General features: G+C 40.3%; 1 protein-coding gene across 8 annotated transcripts; it reads right to left on the reverse strand.

Moving 5' to 3' along the window:
* Positions 1–1,180: 1,180 nt before the first annotated feature.
* Positions 1,181–17,450, reverse strand: ddx3xa (DEAD-box helicase 3 X-linked a). Of its 8 annotated transcripts, none has more exons than XM_082507897.1 (20): positions 17,112–17,450; positions 16,303–16,354; positions 15,968–16,015; positions 15,049–15,108; positions 10,407–10,514; positions 9,883–10,018; positions 9,377–9,481; positions 9,197–9,296; positions 8,973–9,108; positions 8,704–8,801; positions 8,525–8,623; positions 8,284–8,444; positions 8,032–8,176; positions 7,794–7,938; positions 7,457–7,507; positions 6,177–6,358; positions 5,892–6,009; positions 5,658–5,811; positions 5,322–5,440; positions 1,181–4,388 (listed from the first exon to the last, which is right to left on the reverse strand). In XM_082507897.1, exons 1-20 carry the CDS (start codon positions 17,154–17,156, stop codon positions 4,303–4,305), a joined length of 2,148 nt encoding a protein of 715 aa, XP_082364023.1. In that variant the 5' UTR covers positions 17,157–17,450; the 3' UTR covers positions 1,181–4,302. The 8 variants fall into 8 exon arrangements, with proteins under 8 accessions (XP_082364023.1, XP_082364019.1, XP_082364022.1 ...); XM_082507893.1 differs by having other exon boundaries at positions 10,341–10,514; XM_082507896.1 differs by lacking the exon at positions 15,049–15,108 and having other exon boundaries at positions 10,341–10,514.
* Between the last annotated feature and the right edge of the window lie 911 nt (positions 17,451–18,361).

An 18,361-nucleotide genomic window follows, 5' to 3' on the forward strand; every position in this document is an offset into this window, starting at 1 on the left:
TTAAATAAGGCTGCCTGTGCCATACAAGCTTCATGGATCAGCATCTTTCCCCATATCTGAGGCTCTTAAATGACCCTAAAACCTCATTCTCACAACATGACACAGAAATTATACAACAGGCTTTCAATGGGTGTCACTGACTCAGTGGTTATGAAACCTACTCAGCACATTAGAGACCATGTGACCTTTTAAGAGTAACATGAAAACCCCTGGAAAATTGGACTGAACATGCTTTTCATGTAGGATGAAAGATATATATTTGTTGTGTGTCCTGACTGCCTAAAAAGCTGCCACAGATGGCCAAAGTAGAGACCATCTGTAGAGGACTAAAACACAGGTCAGTTTTTTTTTCTTCTTTATTTTATTAGAATGGGTTTCACTAGAAAGTTCTGCACACAAGCTTCCCATGCTCCTTGAACATGTGGTTCCCCACAATAGGTGGAGAGAATATTAGCATACAGGGAAGGGCAGCCCTCTGAATCTAGGTCATGCCTGAGATTTAAGTCACATGTCTCGACTGAATTCAGCGACCTCATTGCTGTGCACTGGCATGAAAACATAACCTGACTTCGTCTTTGTAGCTGCGAGTGAGGTATTCAAACTTTCTTAGATGTACTGCATTCACACCATGTGAATTTGCTCCTGTATACCACTACACTGGATATTAAATCAAGTGCAGACTTAACTGAGGGGATTTTACAAAGAATTACATAACCTGTTTAACAATTAGACATTTTTACGCATAGTTACCGTTTGTCAAAGGCTTGAAATTAATTGGAAAATTGATGGACAAGCAGTTTCATGACCACATGAGGCCTGTTCCCTCATTACGGCATTAAATCAAATCGATTAAAGATCAGGAGTTGAAATGTTATTTGTATTTGGTCACTGGAACTCCAATTAAACCTGTCAGAGACAAGAAGCTTTAAAGGAGGAAGGCATATCCACTGTCAGTCTACAACTGAGAGACCGCTTCATGAGTGGGAGCACCGTTCAGTCCTCTTAAATGTGTGCAAGCTGCCAGAAACTTGAATATTTGACTAGAAATGCGCAGTAGTTAAGTAGTCACGCACCTGTGATTAGACTGAGAATAAGCTGGAATCCCAGCAAATACAAAAGCAGAGGTGACACACTGAGCTCAGCAGAAAGACAAAAAAATAAAATAAATCAACTGACACAGTTTAATTTACAAATGAAATCTTTATGTAGTTTCTTCAAAAGAAATGAAACCCATCCATCCAATCACCATTACTAAATTGAATTTTGCTGGCCGTTGGCCACAGGCTGTTTGCTACAGGTTTTCTTTGCATGTCTATGTCAAACAAGTCTTCGATGAAACATGCTTGATTTATCCAGATACTTTTGCATTCAAACATTTTATTTAGGTAAAAATCATACAATTTGCACAGCTGAGTAATTCCCATGCAGTGCAGTTACCTATAAGCTAATACAGAAAGCAAAGTCTACACCTAAAGAGCTCAGAGGTTCTCCGCAGACCGTGGAGCAAGTCTCCGGGTTCTGCCTGCAGTCAGCATGCACAGAGCCTCCTGTTAATCCCCAGCAGCCCAAAGAGCTGCCGTGTAAAAGATCAGCGCTGCAGACCTGCTCCACGTTCCCAGAGAACCCCAGAGGTGTCATATATGCAAATACAACAATGAGAATAAACCACATGTTTGTTTCTTTAAGGATTGCCATGTGCCAGACATTCACTGGAGAAAAATAATCATCAGGTCAAATTAGAATAAAGAGTTATTAATGCACACAATTGGAGAATCTGAACACTTTTGCACTGATATGCTTAGGACATTTATTTGCTTTTTAGACAGCATTATACCAAACCTTGGCATGTTTGTTAAGATTCTGTTTCAAATTTCGTTGACCAATTAGTATTATCTAATAGAGATGACTGGCCCTGAGGAGGCCCTGAAACAGCTGTGGATATTATTTACTGAGTCCAATGTATCTTCGACATTAAAAAGCTCACACTACCCCGAAATATATAAATTTCACGCATACAGGTGACATTCAACATTCAAGTGCCAGTGTTTTTTTTTGAACTGTCTTTTGGTCAAGTTTCTGAAACTTTCAAAGAATCACTCTGAGGCTTACAAAAATAAATATTTGTCAAAAATGCTTAATAAATTACACAAAACTAGCAGCAAAAGTAGAATCTAGAAATCTGTGCAAATGGCTAAATTCCCCCGACTGCTAAATCCCCTGGTCCCAAATAAATCCTGGTTTTTAACATTGAGAACCCTTCCCCTTTGTAAACAAGCTGCGTTATTTTTCTCCTCCTCTGTCTCCTCACACAATATTTGGAAGCTTAAGGACACATATCCAAGACATCTATATAAAACTCTAGATGTGCAATAAAACAACTTTCGTAAAACTCGATGGGCACAACATACGAGGGCCTACACACCTAAATCAAGTAGCACCATTCAATCTCAAGTTCTCAACACTGTCAGTGCATCCACTTTTATTTTGATTTCTTAAATAAAAAAAAAAGTTCAAGGCACAACAAACCCGATGAGAAAACTGGGAGCATTTTGAGGTGAAACGCCCCATGCGTGTCTTCCCCTCCTCTCCACGGCTGCTCCTCTTTAAGAGGAGAAGCACCTCTGGCTTCACGAAGCCACAGATTTTTTTTTTGTCTTTATCATTTTTATACAGTTCTGAGCAGATGAACTCCCAGAAGACCTGACAGTACTTAAATATTTCTTAAAGGAAGTAGACACCACCCCTCCCAACCCCCCCCAGTCTTTGGCCACATCCACAGTTACAAAACGCAGCGATGGAAACCAAAGCCACTGACAATGGCGGTGCACTGAAAGCTGCGCCCATCGCCTACAACCCCCCCACCCTAAAGCCCTAACCCCAGTGGTCGGAGTGTTCCTCTAACCTGCATCTGTTCCTTGCTGTTTAATTGAAAAACCTCAGTGATTATTCAAATGCCTGTCTCCTTAAGATGAACCATGCCTCCAACGCAGCTTGAAAAGAGAAAACGTTTGTAATTAAGTTAAGCCTGCGACTCAGTTCACGTGTCCTTTCTCCTTGACCAAAAAACAAAACACTTGCAAGCGTAGAATACCGTGTGGGCCTCGTGATTGCAGGTCGATTCAGGTAAACACTAACACTGCGCTATGCCCCCCCGATGCTGTGGTCCTTTATGCAGCCATTTTGAACTTCACTTTCAGGATGGCAGGCATTTTTGTCTTGTTACACATTTGTAGAGAAACTATTCGAAAACAAAAAAACAAACAAGAAAACAAAGCAAAACCTGACTCAGTTTTTTAAACTTTTCACGCACCTGCATCAAAAAGGTCTCACGCAAAAAAGGAACAAAACACCGAAACACCGCCCACTTAATGTAGCTAGCACTTGGTAACATACTAGCTGCCGTAACACTGTCAAGTCAATTGAAAAGCATGGAGTAACAAGTTCCAGCATTTATTATTCTTGCATCAACCTCAGCAATTGTTGGCACTGAGCTTAATGACTTCTGTGTTTCTTAAGATTACGATAGGAATGGCTATTTCAAAGACTACCATTTCCGTAAAAAAGGAGCCTGTCCAGGATAGAGTGAGCAAAAAAAGAACACAAATGTAACTTTGTCTCTTACGATTAAAATACGGTCACCTCACAGAGTGGCCCAGTTTGTATTAGATATAGTAATGGCTCCATTAGCTGTTTGAGTATAGAAAAGGCTACATGATGTTCCTGTAATAAATTTGAAGTTCAAATGGAGTCATGACTCCTGAGAGCCACAACACCCCAGTGTTTGCCAAGGTTTGATCAAATCCAAGCTTATTTTACCCTTTAATATTTTTCACCAAACAAAGTCATAGTAAAACAAATTTCAGCTCTTGGCCAGGTTCATCTGGTGAAATGAAAACATAGATTTCCTGTTTAAATTCAAAAGGCACAGTACATTAACATACAAATGATCCTCAGGCTACTCGGTTGGGTTTCCCCCCCACAAAAAAAACCAAAAACAAAACAAAAATAGCTTTAAAGACGAAAGTCCGAGGTTGCTGTCGGACAATGCATGTCAGCATCCATGCTCACTCTGAGGTGTGCGAAATCTCTGCGGTCTCCGGCGTGCTGCACGTGCTGGTGACGCTCCGTTGCTTCGTGCTGCACTTCCTTTTCGAGAAGCGAATGGCAGAGAACCAGGGTTGGTAATGTACTGTGTGTCAGTGAAGCTACACAGGGAAGGTTTTTTTCTTTTTTTTAAATGGTCTGGCTTAAGTCAACATGTGGTTTCCATTGGGTTGGCATGGCAACCTATTCCTATGGTGACTAGTTTCCCCACCAATCCACGCTACCCGAGTGGCTGTAATTTCCTCCGTAGCTGTCGCTGCCGTAGAAGTTCCCACCAAATCCACCTGTGAAGGACACCAACTAAACATTAATTGACGGCAGAGTGAGGTTTTTGTTTACACGCATTTAGAAGAAATTGATCAAACATCAAGTTATTATTAACTAACTTCCCCCAAAATTCTGGATGGAGCGTTTTCAGTGGGAGAAAGGTTTCATCGCTGATCCTTCTTTATCGACTGAAGAAGTCACTTTGATCTCCAAAAGCTGATTCTGTTCATCTGGATGTAGCGTTTTGTGGGAGAAACGTTTTGTCACTCGTCCAAGTGACTTCTTCAGTTTCCAGACTGAAGACTTCTCTGGTGGTTTCGGAGCTAGAGACTGAAGACAGTCACTTGGACGAGTGACAAAACATTTCTCCCACAAAACGCTACATCCAGATGAACAGAATCAACTTTTGGTGATTTACTTACCTGAAAACGCTACGCCCAGATGTCCAACTTTTTAGACATCTGCACGTGGATGCTGCAATTCCTTGATGCATGCTCAATAACCAAATCCCCACCAGGTGCCCACATTAAACAGTTCCAAATAACAAGGTTTGCATGTGTAAGTAATTCTCTTCTCTAGAAAACATTTGACCTCAAAACACTTTTTCATAAATAAGACTAAGCTACTTTGAAAATGATGAGCACAGTTACAGTCAAGAGGGAGGATAAACATGCCAGACAGGCCATCTGCTCCACACTCATGTCTGGTTTCAAAAACACTGGATGTATCCAGTGTTAACCCCTCAGGCTCCAAAATCTAAAAATCCTAGGCGATTTTCAGAGCTGACATCTGACCTTGAGTTCAAATTCAAACTTGTTAGTAAATTAACCTATATTATGAATTTCACATCAGACATCACCTCATTCTCAAATCACATTCTCCCATAGTTTTCATAACAGTTAAAAAAAAAAAAAAGCTGCAAAAAACCCCTGTGCGAATAGTTTGCTTACCTCCACCGAAGCCACGGTTTCCTCCATGGCCTCCAGCGCTGCGCCCTGAGCGGTTGTTACTGAAACTTCCAGAGCCAGGCGTCTGACGGTAATCTCGAGCTCCGAAACCACCAGAGAACCTGAACAAAACCAAAACAATTGGTTAAGTGTTACAGGTTAGGCATTACATAAAAAAAACAAACAAACAAAAACCTCCCACCCCCCAAAAAACCCCAACACCTTAACAAGTATAGTGCTCAGATAGCTCAATTAATTTACAGTACAAGTCAGGAAACACGTTACATTTTGCAGCACAGAACTAAGATGAATAAGACAGCATTTGTTGTTTCCATGTACCTCTTAGAGCGCCCACGATTGTTGCTCTTGTGCTGGTGCTCATAGGCCAGGCTCTCAAGCCAGGAGGGAACCTCCTGCTTGGCCTCAACCAGAATGTCCAGCAAATCTTTGGTTATGTTGCTGTTTTTGTCGTTAAAGAACGACGTGGCCAGACCTGCACACAAAGGTCAGAGTACACAGTCAAAAGACTGTACACCAACAAGGAGCAAATATTCTTTAAAAATCAGTTCATACCGAGGTTGCCCACACGTCCCGTACGGCCGATACGGTGAACGTATTCTTCAATGTCACTGGGCAAATCAAAGTTGATAACGTGCTTCACATTGCTGATGTCCAGACCTCTAGCAGCCACCTGCAAAGGACAATGGAAAAAAAAAAGTTTAACATTAAGCATCTGTAAAAATGCCACATGTTATATTTCACATTCTTATTGGCCATTAGTAGCAAAGTTTGTTGGTTCAGTGTGTGCCACAGTTCCCTCCCCAACCTTGAAGATTAAGAACTTGTCAGAATACTTACAGCTGTAGCCACCAGGATGGGGCAGCGTCCAGACCGGAACTGATGCAGAGCCTCCTCTCTGTCTCTCTGGGATCGATCTCCGTGGATGCTGGTGCATGCATAACCCTCGCGGTAAAGGAAGTCCTCCAGTGCATCGGCTCCTTTCTTTGTTTCCACAAACACCAGAGTCAGGGAGTCTTTACCTGAGCAGCAAGAAATTAAGAAGACAAAAAAAAAAGAGGAGCAGGACAAAAAGCATAAGAGAAAAATAATTATTACTTTATGCAAAGCTACACGTGAATTTGAAAATTAAAAAAAAAAAACAAAAAAAGAAAGAAAAAAAAAAGCAAAACTTCAAAACACTATCAGAAACAGCTGGCAGTTGCAAGACCATGACTCACAAAAAAAGAAAACAATCAAATACCAAAATGACAACTTAGAAATGGAGACAAGTGGTGCATTAAAAAAAAAAAGCTTTAAATTTACTGACAACCATTAATTGATAACAATGGCTTTGGTTTCTCTGAATAATTATTTCAATGACTTTAAAAAAAAATTACTACATCTGGAGTAATTTGTTTATATATTGGGCATTAATTGCCATCAGAATAAAAGCTCAAGATAATCAACATGACAGAGGTATTGGGGTAAGACAGGCCATTCCACGTTTTGCATTATTCACAGCTAACCCTGCAATAGTTTCGCCAACAACAAACAACATTCCTCAAAACTTGCAAGTACCTTCAAATAAAACAGATCAGCCAAATCCAACTGAATGGTTAACGTGGTACCATGTTCACCATTTTTTAAAACAACTAAACCACATTTTTGGTGGTAGCATTAAGTCACCATGGAGGTGGCATGTTGCTTTGGTGCCTAGACATATAATCGAGTGATGGCTCATTCACCATTAAACCCTAACCTGGTCCTATTCACTGTCATCTATTATAGCCATTTAGGAGCTCTAACCAAGATTAACAGACACACTGTTCACTGACTTCACAGATCAGCGCCATTAAATTTGTCACAGCCTTCCGACTTTCAGAAAGAGCCAGCTGATCCTAGTTCCAAAACTAAACACACACTAAAACACTACACTGTCTAACATTTCACAGGGGAGTTTTAAATCAGTCTATGCACTGCTTGGCAAGTGTTACCACTTATTGGAAATGAAATTTGAAAGACAAAAACAAAACTAAACTGAGGCATGTCAGCTGCAGCAGAGCAGAGGGAACGGGATGAACTGTGGGATGTGATGTTTCTTGCGTGTCAAAGTAAAGTTATGGTATGTTAACACTTACCCGTTTTCTCTGGGGCTTCTGTCACATTTTCCTGAACCTCACTGGGAATAACTAAGATAAAACCAAACCGGCCAGTAAACGCAAGGCTACAACAGCTTTAGATCATTGTGAGAAGCTAACCCCTTAAAAACACATTCAAGTGGTTTTAGTGCCTGCTCACCAAATTGCATCAGATCATTTTTACATTTCACTTTTTGATATAATGACAGATTGTTAGAAATGTAGCAAAGTCAATATTAGCTCGGTATGGGGCAGACAAACAGGATGAAGGGTTAGAGCCCAAAGCCCTTTATGGGAGGGGGAAAAAATAAAAATAAAAGTGCATGTGCAATCTCACCAGTGGCATTGAGCAAATCAAGGAGGAAGGACCTCTTGTCTGTCTCCTCTACCCAGACCACCTTTTGGGTGATGTTTTCTGAAGTGGAACCAACACGCCCCACGGCAAGGAAAATGTAGTCCTCCAGGAAGTCACGAGCCAGGATCTACAATAAGCAAGTTCAAATATGAGTATGCAAATATTTATATTGCACACATATGAAATATGGTTTTGTATACCTGCCAGCAGGCCGACGTACCTGGATCTCTTTGGGAAAGGTAGCACTGAACATCATAGTCCGGCGGATGCCTTTTGGTGGCATTGTGTCTTGTTCCACAATACGTCTGATCTGTGGCTCAAAACCCATGTCCAACATGCGATCAGCCTCATCCACAACCAGGTAGCTGCGAGTACATTTAATAATTAGCAATTATAAATAAGGGAGTCAGACATTTCCATTAAAGCAACATTTCTTCCCATGAAACCCAAAATTGTTCTGTGTAATACTCACTGGCAGTAATCCAGCCCGATCTTGCCCCGCTCCATCATGTCGACCAGACGTCCAGGTGTGGCCACCAGCAGGTGACAGCCTCTCTCCAAGTCCCTGATCTGCTGGCCAATATCAGCACCACCGTACACAACGCAGGGACGCACCCTTGAGCGGTAGGCAAACTAAAGGAGGAAGGAAACAATTCAGCTTGGCGAGTCAATATTTTGGCAGACCAAGATTATGCCAGACGTTTCTAGCTCACCTTCCTCGCCTCATCATAGATCTGCAATGCGAGTTCTCTGGTGGGAGCCAGGACAAGGGAGATTGGGTACTGCTTACGGCGTCCATACCTTCCATTCTCCTGAGAAGACAAAACATGTTTATGAGAAAAAGCCAGATGTTTGTTTCGTTCAGTTATTGTGCCGTTTCTGTCCACAGCACCTGTCCACTGTTCTTGGCAGCCTGCAGAGCGTCTCCTGGCCCTTCCGTGTAGATCTGACTCAACACTGGCAGTAAGAAAGCAGCAGTCTTACCAGAGCCTGAAACACAGCAAGGGTCATACAGTGTTATTTTGGCGTACTAACATCAAACTACGGACCCAAAAAACAAGCCCTCTCTAGGGTTATTTAAATATTACAACAGAAACAAAGTTCATGGTTACCAGTTTTCGCTGGTAGTCAAGTGAACGCAGAATATGTAGAGATACTAACCAGTCTGGGCACAGGCCATCAGGTCTCTCTTGGACTTGATGATTGGGATAGCATACTTCTGGACAGGGGTGGGGCGAGTGTAGCGACTAAGGTTAATGTTCCCCATGATAATCTCGCCCATTTCCACATCATGGAACTACAAAAGAATAAAGTATGCCATATATAAACATATAAACAAGCCATTTTTATTTTTTAAAACAAAACCATGAAACTAAATCACTTACGCTTTCAATGTGGGGTGGGCAACTGCTTCCAGTAGCTTCCACTGGAATATCATCATATTTCTCAAAGTTTATGCCGGTGTTGCTTGCAGAGAAAAGCTCGCTAGAAGACAATACAGAAAAGTTTAGGTTTTGGATAACCACGGCTGTTAGTTTGCTATAGGTGAACGGAATCTGTCTTACTGTTCCAGACGCTCATTGGGAGCAGTGGGCTTGGACCAGTCATCATCTCTGGACTCTTCTGCCCAGCGGCTATTTCCTCCACCAGCAAAACCTCCACGCTCGTATCTGTGCACACAAAGGTTATTTAAATGAACTAAATTGTCACGAGACTTTGAAATTAGATAAAAACAAGCTATAACCGACAGTTCTTTTTCCAAACTCTCAGCACTATTTTTCCATACTCTCTGCAATAATAGCCATGCTGGGATTGTATGGTACAATCAAAAACATTTCTGCTAATCTCTCTGCTGTTCTAACAGTAAACCAATTAGTGAGGTCAACGCTTCACTAATTGGTTTAAACAATCAGTGAAGCCAGACTGGTTGGGTTAATTACCAGATGGAGAAACAATTTCACATAAAAATGAACAAATGCAAATACTATCAGGCAATACAAGACTTTGCTCTCGGGACATGTTAAAATACCAAAATTATAAACAGTACATTACTGAACGCAATGACACCCACCTTCCTCTTGAGCCTGCCCCGCGGTCGTTGAAGAAGGCAGACTTGGACCTATCAGAACGTCCCCCAAAGCTGTTGTAGGCCGCATCCCTGGGAGGTCCTCCCCAGCCAGCTTCTTTGTTTTCGTAATTGCCAAACCCTGTAATAAAAATATATTGGTCAGTGGCAATATTTGTACCTTTTTTGGAGCGGGCAAAAGAGCGGTTACAACCGACACCCTTCTTACCAACAGCAAAACACACTTGTGTTTCCCCTAAAGCAAAAATACCATTAAATGTTAAAAATCTAGTTACTCTAACAAAGTGCAAAGTTAATATTGCAAATAACAACTTCCAGTTTATACAGAGTAAATATACTGTATTAAAAATAAGGGGTGGGGGAGGGTAGACTTTACAATGGAAAAACTACACTACGACTAGGGCTACAGCTGGACATTTTTAAGGACAACAGGTTTTTCCCACCTGCATTTTGCAATGGCTGATTAAACGAACCTCCACCCCTGTTACCACGGTAGGCACCACGCCCACCTCTATCATTGCGAGGGGGTCCACGCCCTCCAAAGCCCCCGTTTGTGCGGTTGTCGTGGTAACCATTCACAAAGCCATTGGTGCGTCCGGAATCCCATCCAGGTGAATCTTTATTGGGCGGAAAAAGAAAAATTGAAAAAAATAAATAAAAATATATTAAATAAGAGTTGTTAGGAAAAGCAGAAAGCGGCATGTTACTTATTTGTGTCAGTAAGCCAGTACACACGTCTGCGCTCAGTGCTGTCTATCCATGAGCCTCTCATTACTAGTGGACCTATTTTTAATCTGAATTACTGGCAGTGGATATAAGCAACTCAATTACACTAAAACCTGGGACTCAAGTCTCAAGTAAAGCATCACCACCATTAGTGTCACATATTCATATTATCTAAGTTGCATAACCATGTACTTGATCTGTACAAAGGAATAGCTGTGGACAAGTCAATGGTGTTTACATTAAATAAAAAAAAAGTTTAAAAGAAGTAGTGACTACTGAGGTGTTGCCTTATTTTATTTGGTTACACACAAGTTGTTCTACAAAGACCAGCTGAACCTCGTTTCTTCCTATATGGGACATTTACCACAACGATCTGCCCAGCTTTGGACACTGGCTGTGTCATCATTCCCATCGGTGGCCACACTGTTACCAGTGCGGGCTGAGGATGAGGCTGGTGGAGGGGGACAATGGTAGTTAGTGCTGCCATACTGAAAAGCTCAATCTATGCCACAGCAGTATCAAGGGGCAGACCAACCACACAGACCTATTCTTCAAGTAGTTTGGCTTTAGGGGAGGGAAAACAAACAAACAAACAAAAACGTTCAGCCTAAAGGTCTAATTAAACCTGCCCTGGGGCTTTTCATTTCCACCACTGCGGCAGATTTAAACACGTACAAACAACCCCAAAGATTCACAAGCACTGGCCAATCTGTCTGTGGGTAGTGAACCAGTAAATTCTGTCTTGATACAGATCTGAGTCACTAAAGAGAAAAAAATATTTTGTCAACAGAACAAAAAATATAAATTTTTTTTTACAAGCTGAATATTTGCCATTTTAAGGTACATTTCAGACAGACAACCAACTCTGCAAACTTTAATCTTGCATATTTAGAAAAACATGTTCCGACTTGACTTTAACAAACATACATAAGCCAATTTTAAATTGAGTATGACACATTGCACGTAATACTTGTACTATGAAGCAAGACTTATCTTGATTTTATCTGGGTTTTGAGTAGTACTTTGGCACTTCACTTCTTACAAGGGTACATCACCATGGTAACCCCGCCTGTTCTGAACTAAACAATCCTTTTGTCCATTTAAAGCACCGAAAATCTTTGTACTGATAAATAGATTACTCAATTTTTTGACCCAAGACCCCCCAACCCCACCACAAACACACACAAAATTATTTCAAACATTAATATATGATCTTTGTATTTGCTGACATATCAACTTTGCAAGCAGACTCAGCCTACGTTTGAATTCTGTACCAAAAGGCACCTCTAGGCTGCAGCTGAAAGAACAAAAACATATCAAATATTACCCTTGTAATTTCCTTTCACATCTGATCTTCTGCTGCATACAGACCTGCAAATGTTGACCAGATGCTTCCATTGCCACAAGTTCAACTTGTCATGTGTAAACTTGTGCATAGCTAAAATAATGAGCACGGAGTTGATTTACTGAATTGTTAACCATCTAACCACTACTTAGCCCGTTTGCTGATGTTAGAGATATTGAAGCCAAATAACAGATATTCCAGGTATGTTGTAGCTTTGTATTGCAGGGTCCAGGATTTGAGAGATTTTAGTGACTCAGAGTGGCATCAGACCCAAAAATACATGTGGTAAAGCACAGAGTGCAGCAATGTTAGAACCTGATGTTCCGAGACAGAGTCCAGTGGACTTCAAACCAATAACCTACATAAACCAAAGAGAAAATTCACAAATTCATCCATAAATACTTACGCAAACAATGCAAGCTACAACTAGAGTTGAATTTTAAATAGTTTGAATAACAAGTCAAAATCCCCAGCCAATGTTTCCCATAAAACTGAACACAGCACTTTAAGAAAAAGGGAATCCACAAAACATAACTAAGGATTACAAAAAGTTAAACATCCATGACTGAATACTTGGCAGTCATTAAATCATACAATACACACAAAGGTATAAGGTTTTACCATACAAGTTCGAGTTATAATTCATCTGGTGATTCTGGACAACTTACAGAAAACAGCACTGTGTCCTTCTGCCCCATTTTGATCATGCCACAAAAAAAAAAAACAACAACAAAAAAACATTCAACAGCAAATGTATGGCATGTTCTGGAGATGCTTGTAGACCACATGCTCACAGATTTCTTTTTGTTTATAGAACACAGATTTACACTGAATGGAAGTTTGGCTGCCATGCTGTCCAGGCTATGAAGAATTAATTCTGCTCCATTACCAACTGGAGAGATTAAACAGACTCTAAAAAGCCAAACAATGATGCCCTCAGTCAACTATTTTCATTTAAATGCAAAACAAAAAAAGGCCACGAAGGACAACTGTTAATCAGTCTACTTACAAAACATGAGTTTAAGACAAACACACACACAGATCATGATTCAATCATGTGTCAAGGAGGTGTTTGTATGCAGATTTCTGTTCTAACGGTCAACTGCAGATTGCACTGGACACTGACTTTACACCACGTAAAATAACCAAGGAAATCACCTGAGGTTATCAGCTGGAACACAATTGTGCGTGCAACCAGGTTATCAGTGCTGTATTCAATGGCCAATCCTTTTAAAAACATAAAATGTAAGCAGATAAAAAGCTGTGAAGTCAAAAAAGAACCCAGAACTGCAACTGAGAGGCTCCAGCTAATAAATATTGTGAATCCCAATAATAATTCAGTGTTCAAATAACTTGACCACAAAAGTCCTACTTTGACTTAATGACTGAGGCTAACATGGTGTAACGTATGCATGACTGGACAACACAAAAGTTGATATCGTCTTGTTATTAGTAAAACAGCCACACTAGTGATGCAATGCACTTAAAAAAATAAAATAAAAATGCATCATTAGCAACTCTGTTTGCAAGCTTTGAAAAATGCAGTGTTAGGCCCAGATTTGTGCTGCTTTTTTCCTCCAAGTGACCACAACAAAGCAAGGGCACACTGACTAAGCTACATACACTAAGAAACTCTGCATGGCATGCAGGTAGAGGTCAAAGTATACCACATTGGTTTCGCCAATCCCCACTGTAGGCATGGTAAAAGGCAAGCTCTTGAGAGGCCAGTCTTGGGTAACCTGAGCAAAGGTAGGGGAAGCAGGCTATAAAAAGACTCATGAGTACTGGCTCATGCAGTATGAGTGTTGGGCTTGACTTCACGCTTATAGTTACCAGTCTGACAGTCATCCCATCCTGAAGTATAGTTATTTCTGTGTCTTTGCTGACACACTGCCTGCCATGGTTGGGGGCACGGCTTAGAAGAAACTTGGGGCACACAGCAGGTAAAATATTGGCTTTATTATACAGTGGGAATATAGTTCTAATAAATCGAATATATTTTAACTAACTACAGTGAAGAAAAGCAACGAACCAACAGGGTGATGCTTAGATTCCTCTCCCCCCCCCTCAAAACTCCAACCAATTTCAACTGCAAGCATTCCAGCATAGAGAAGCACATCAATTAAACATGAACTCATTATACTTTTACAGTGGAGTTAGGGCTGTGCGATATGACCAAAATCTCATATCCCGATATAAAAATCCCATCGTCCCGATAACGATATAAATCACAAAAATTTAACATTTTCTGTAAATTCTGTGAATCTCGACTTGCGGGAAGTGTTTCCAGCTGCGCATCATGTAGCTGGAGTCGAGTGTTTTAACCGATGTATGAAGCTATACATTTTTAGACATAAGTTGTAACGGCCGCCGTTTTCTTTGTGAGTATTTATTACACGGCGTGCTGCGGAGAAAAGCCTGTTCTAACGTTTGAGGCTAAGGTTTGTCTATTAGCACCTGGCGGCTCTTTTTTACTTCTCATCCGTAAATAATCTGCTCTTTCACGTGATTCAGTTTATTTTTGAAAATTCTCAACAGGATCTTGAGCTTTATTGTGAAAGGTTTATGTGGAACATAAACAAGCGACACGCGATGGTTTTACCGTCGTTGTTGCTAACCACAACGCATAAAAACAGGTGCTTGTCAGTCCGTAGTGTGGTTATATTAAACATAAGAGAAAGAGAGAACTTTAAGAAATTAATACAGTCACTACAGTGACCATCAAAACGATGAAAAAATATTGCCGTAAACAGTTTATTTTGCGACACCACGAAACAAACGATAGCGTAAAATGAAACTATAGACGTTTTTCTATCTATCTATCGATCTATCGATAGATAGATAGATAGATAGATAGATAGATAGATAGATATATATAGAGATATATATAGATATATATAGATATATATATATAGATATATATATATCGTTATATCGAACAGCCCTAAGTCTAGTGTATGGATCTAACCTGACCCTCCCTTCACACTGGCTTTGCTGGTGTGTACAAAAAAATGGCTATTTCATGCATCTTTAAAAAAAATGCAAGTTGCCCTCAGCAAAAGCAGACAGAAGGGACTTACAGAAATTTACTGGTGCCACTGAATAACCGCACTGTCTACCAGCGGAATAACCATTTCCTGCTGTGGAATAAGAAAACAGTACAACGAGAAAAAACGTCAAGTGTGCAATGACACAGGAGTATGATTCCAAATGTTGCCCTTTTTTTAAGTTTTAATGTCAGTTTTTGACTTACTATGCCAGGCATGACGTATGTGGATTTAAGGCCTTTAGCAGAGCAAATATGTACAGAAGGAAATTATAATAATATATATAAAAAATAAAATAAATAAAAAAAAAACTCCTCAGCCACCTCACCCTGGCTACAAAACCAAAATATTACCTCAGTTTAAAAAAAAAAAAAATCAATAAACCCCCCCCCCCCCCCACACACACACAAACCCACCCTCCCTCCACATTCCCCTTTATCAGAGCAGCCAATAGCTAGCACTCCTCTTTGTTCACATGCGATACACTGTACCAACCAAAGAATACGAGTCAGAAAAATTGCGCATGAAATTACTCGAACCAAATCAAAACTTTTGAAAATTGCCATATTCTCCTACTTATGAGCAGTCTAGGGTGAAAATACAAAGCCAGAGCTGTAATACAATACCACTTGCCCTACTTTTGCAGTGCCAAAATAAGTTCTCATGCAAAGATGCAGAAAGCCCAATTGACATTACGTTGTCCTCAATCTCTGCCTAGGACAAATGTTCCCTCATTTTGTATGCTCTAAAATGCTGCAAACACTGCACAACTACCAATTTTTTGGTACGAATGTTTTAGTCGAGATTATAAGATGCATCTTCTTAGAGCCTCATTTCCCCCCCTCAATTGTGCTTGCTTTTACCATGCTCTGATGGGCATTTATCATCAACAAAAAAGACAAACTGGTGTTGATGGGCTAACAGCAGATCGGCAGGTAAGTGTTAAACTTACCATTTTTGGGAGCATCTTTGTTCCTCAAGTGAGGTGGAATGTAACGTCCTGGATAGAGGAGAAAAAAAAAGTTTACCAAAATGTATGAAATCTGGCAATATTAGTGATTATGGGTACAACTGTAGATTTAAATAATGCTTAGGGCTTAACCCACCAAGCAGGTTTTAAAAAGTTTTATTATGAACAAGGTTTTTTTCTCCCCCTTTGTCTCGAGTGCCAAAGAACTCCATGAAAGTTGTACCACACTAAACAACGTTACACAAGGCTTACGCTGATAAAGCAGCGTTATCGATTTACATTTACCACTGACAAGTAAAATCTGCTTTATTACTTACTGCCAGTTCCTCCACCTTGTCCGTCAGCCGAGTTCAAGTCTAGGGCAGCAAGCTATAAATTACAAAGAAAAAATAAACATAAAGAAAGGTAAAAAACGAACTAGAACACACAACTGCTATATTTGAAAACCATTACTTGACCGGAAACACTGGTTAGCCGCTTTTTTGAAGCGGGACAGCTTCAAGTGGATTTCTAAATAACCGAGGTTAGAATTTACGATCATTGAAGTTAGGCCTAACAGTAAAAATAAAACTATATATACCGGAAATAAAAATATGCCCTCTTAATTTCGCTCAATTTCGACTCCTAAATATATATTCCAAGCGACTTAAAAAATTTAGAGGATTACATTTCAGAAATAACTGTCGCTGAAAAACGGTGCCAACATTTTTTCCTGCGCCACGTTTCAGGTTCAGAAGGCCTCACTCTAGCCGGGCTAACGCGGTTGGATACCGGCCGGGTGGTAAATGTTAGCCAACCCTGTATATTTCCATTGGTTACAGTACGTTTTCACCAGAGTCTGTTCACTTGCTGTACTTAACATGGCTTGGGGCGACAACTTGTCGTATTTTAAGGTAAAAACTTGGAAGTGTCCGAGCTTGTTAGTGCCAATTAGCCATCACAACGCATCGGCAAGCGTCGCCATCACAAACGTCGTCACCTCCATTTTAGCAGCCGCAGCGTTAGCCTAGCATCAGGCTAGGAAGTGGGCTAACGAAGCGCTCAATTTCTCCTCGAAACTACAAGTGCGTAATGGAAAATTCCAAAATTTCTAGGAGAACAACAGAAGAACAAAATAGTTTCTTACCTGCTGATCTAGACCGTGTGGATTATCAACGACCACATGACTCATAACTAAAGAGAGTAGTGGGGGATTATTTCTGAAGAGAAAGGATTTTCTTTGTTAGCACAGCCGGCTATTCCCGTAACGTTAAAGCTTTTTTTCTGTACAAATTACGAACTTGAATCGACAGTTATCTATAAAGTTCCCTTGAAGATTATATTTACTTTAAATAAATAAAAAGACGTTATTTATTATAAATATAAATGCTGATCAAGTTTCCGATTGAAATGATCGTTGCGGAGCTGTTCAGCAAAAAACCCCTCCCGGTAGGCTTGACCGTGGTGGAATGAGACACCGAAGGTTGAGGTAGCGCGAGATATCGCTTTTGGCACCTCAGGTCGGCGGGCTACAAAGCAAATATCGCGATGTTTCCTTTAATCTCTGATTGGTTTAGCCAGGGAAACATGAAACTCAATCCCTAGTGTGTGTACTGCCACCGAGCAAATCGACTGCATTTTGCCTTGAAAAAAATTAAGAAAGAAAGAAAAATATGACTGAAACCTAAACAACTGTAAGACAGATGTTATATCCCGCTATCAGAATCATCTGTATTTAGCCAAGTTTGTGCACACAAACAAGGAATGTCACTCCACTTCACATTGTTCTCTTCATGCAAAAAATAATTGTTAAGGAAAAAGTGTAAATCTGGGTAGTGCAATGTGCATATGACTTAAATGATACAACAGTGGGTTATTTTACAGTGTTCAACAGAGTTGAAGACAAGAACTAACAGACTTAAAAACTCCTTTGTCCCACACGCCATCAGACTGTTTAACTCCTCTCTGGAGGGGAGAGGGAGGGGAAACAGGAAACAGGAGGACAAAGGAGGGGAGAACAACTAAGCTGTAGTGCCTCTTCACCTCACTGTACAATACCTTGTGCAATACTTTTTGTAAATAGTCAACAGTGCAATAGACTCAATACTTGAAATGTGCAATTCACTTGTATTTTTATTTTTTATTCCTATTTATTCTATTTATCCCCTTTGTATATTTTATTTATATTTGTCTCTGTATTTATATATATGTGTGTGTGTGTGTGTGTGTGTGTGTGTGTGTGTGTGTGTGTGTGTGTGTGTGTGTGTGTGTGTGTATATATATATATATGTAACAATTCTGTAACTGTAACTTCGGTCGTTGCTGTGCTTTTTTTTTTTGGAAGTCGAATTTCCCAGAGGAACCCACCCGAGGGATTAATAAAGTTCTATCTTATCT

The sequence above is a fragment of the Aulonocara stuartgranti genome, assembly GCF_965226115.1.
Source record: "Aulonocara stuartgranti genome assembly, chromosome: 16".
Taxonomy (NCBI): Eukaryota; Metazoa; Chordata; class Actinopteri; order Cichliformes; family Cichlidae; genus Aulonocara; species Aulonocara stuartgranti.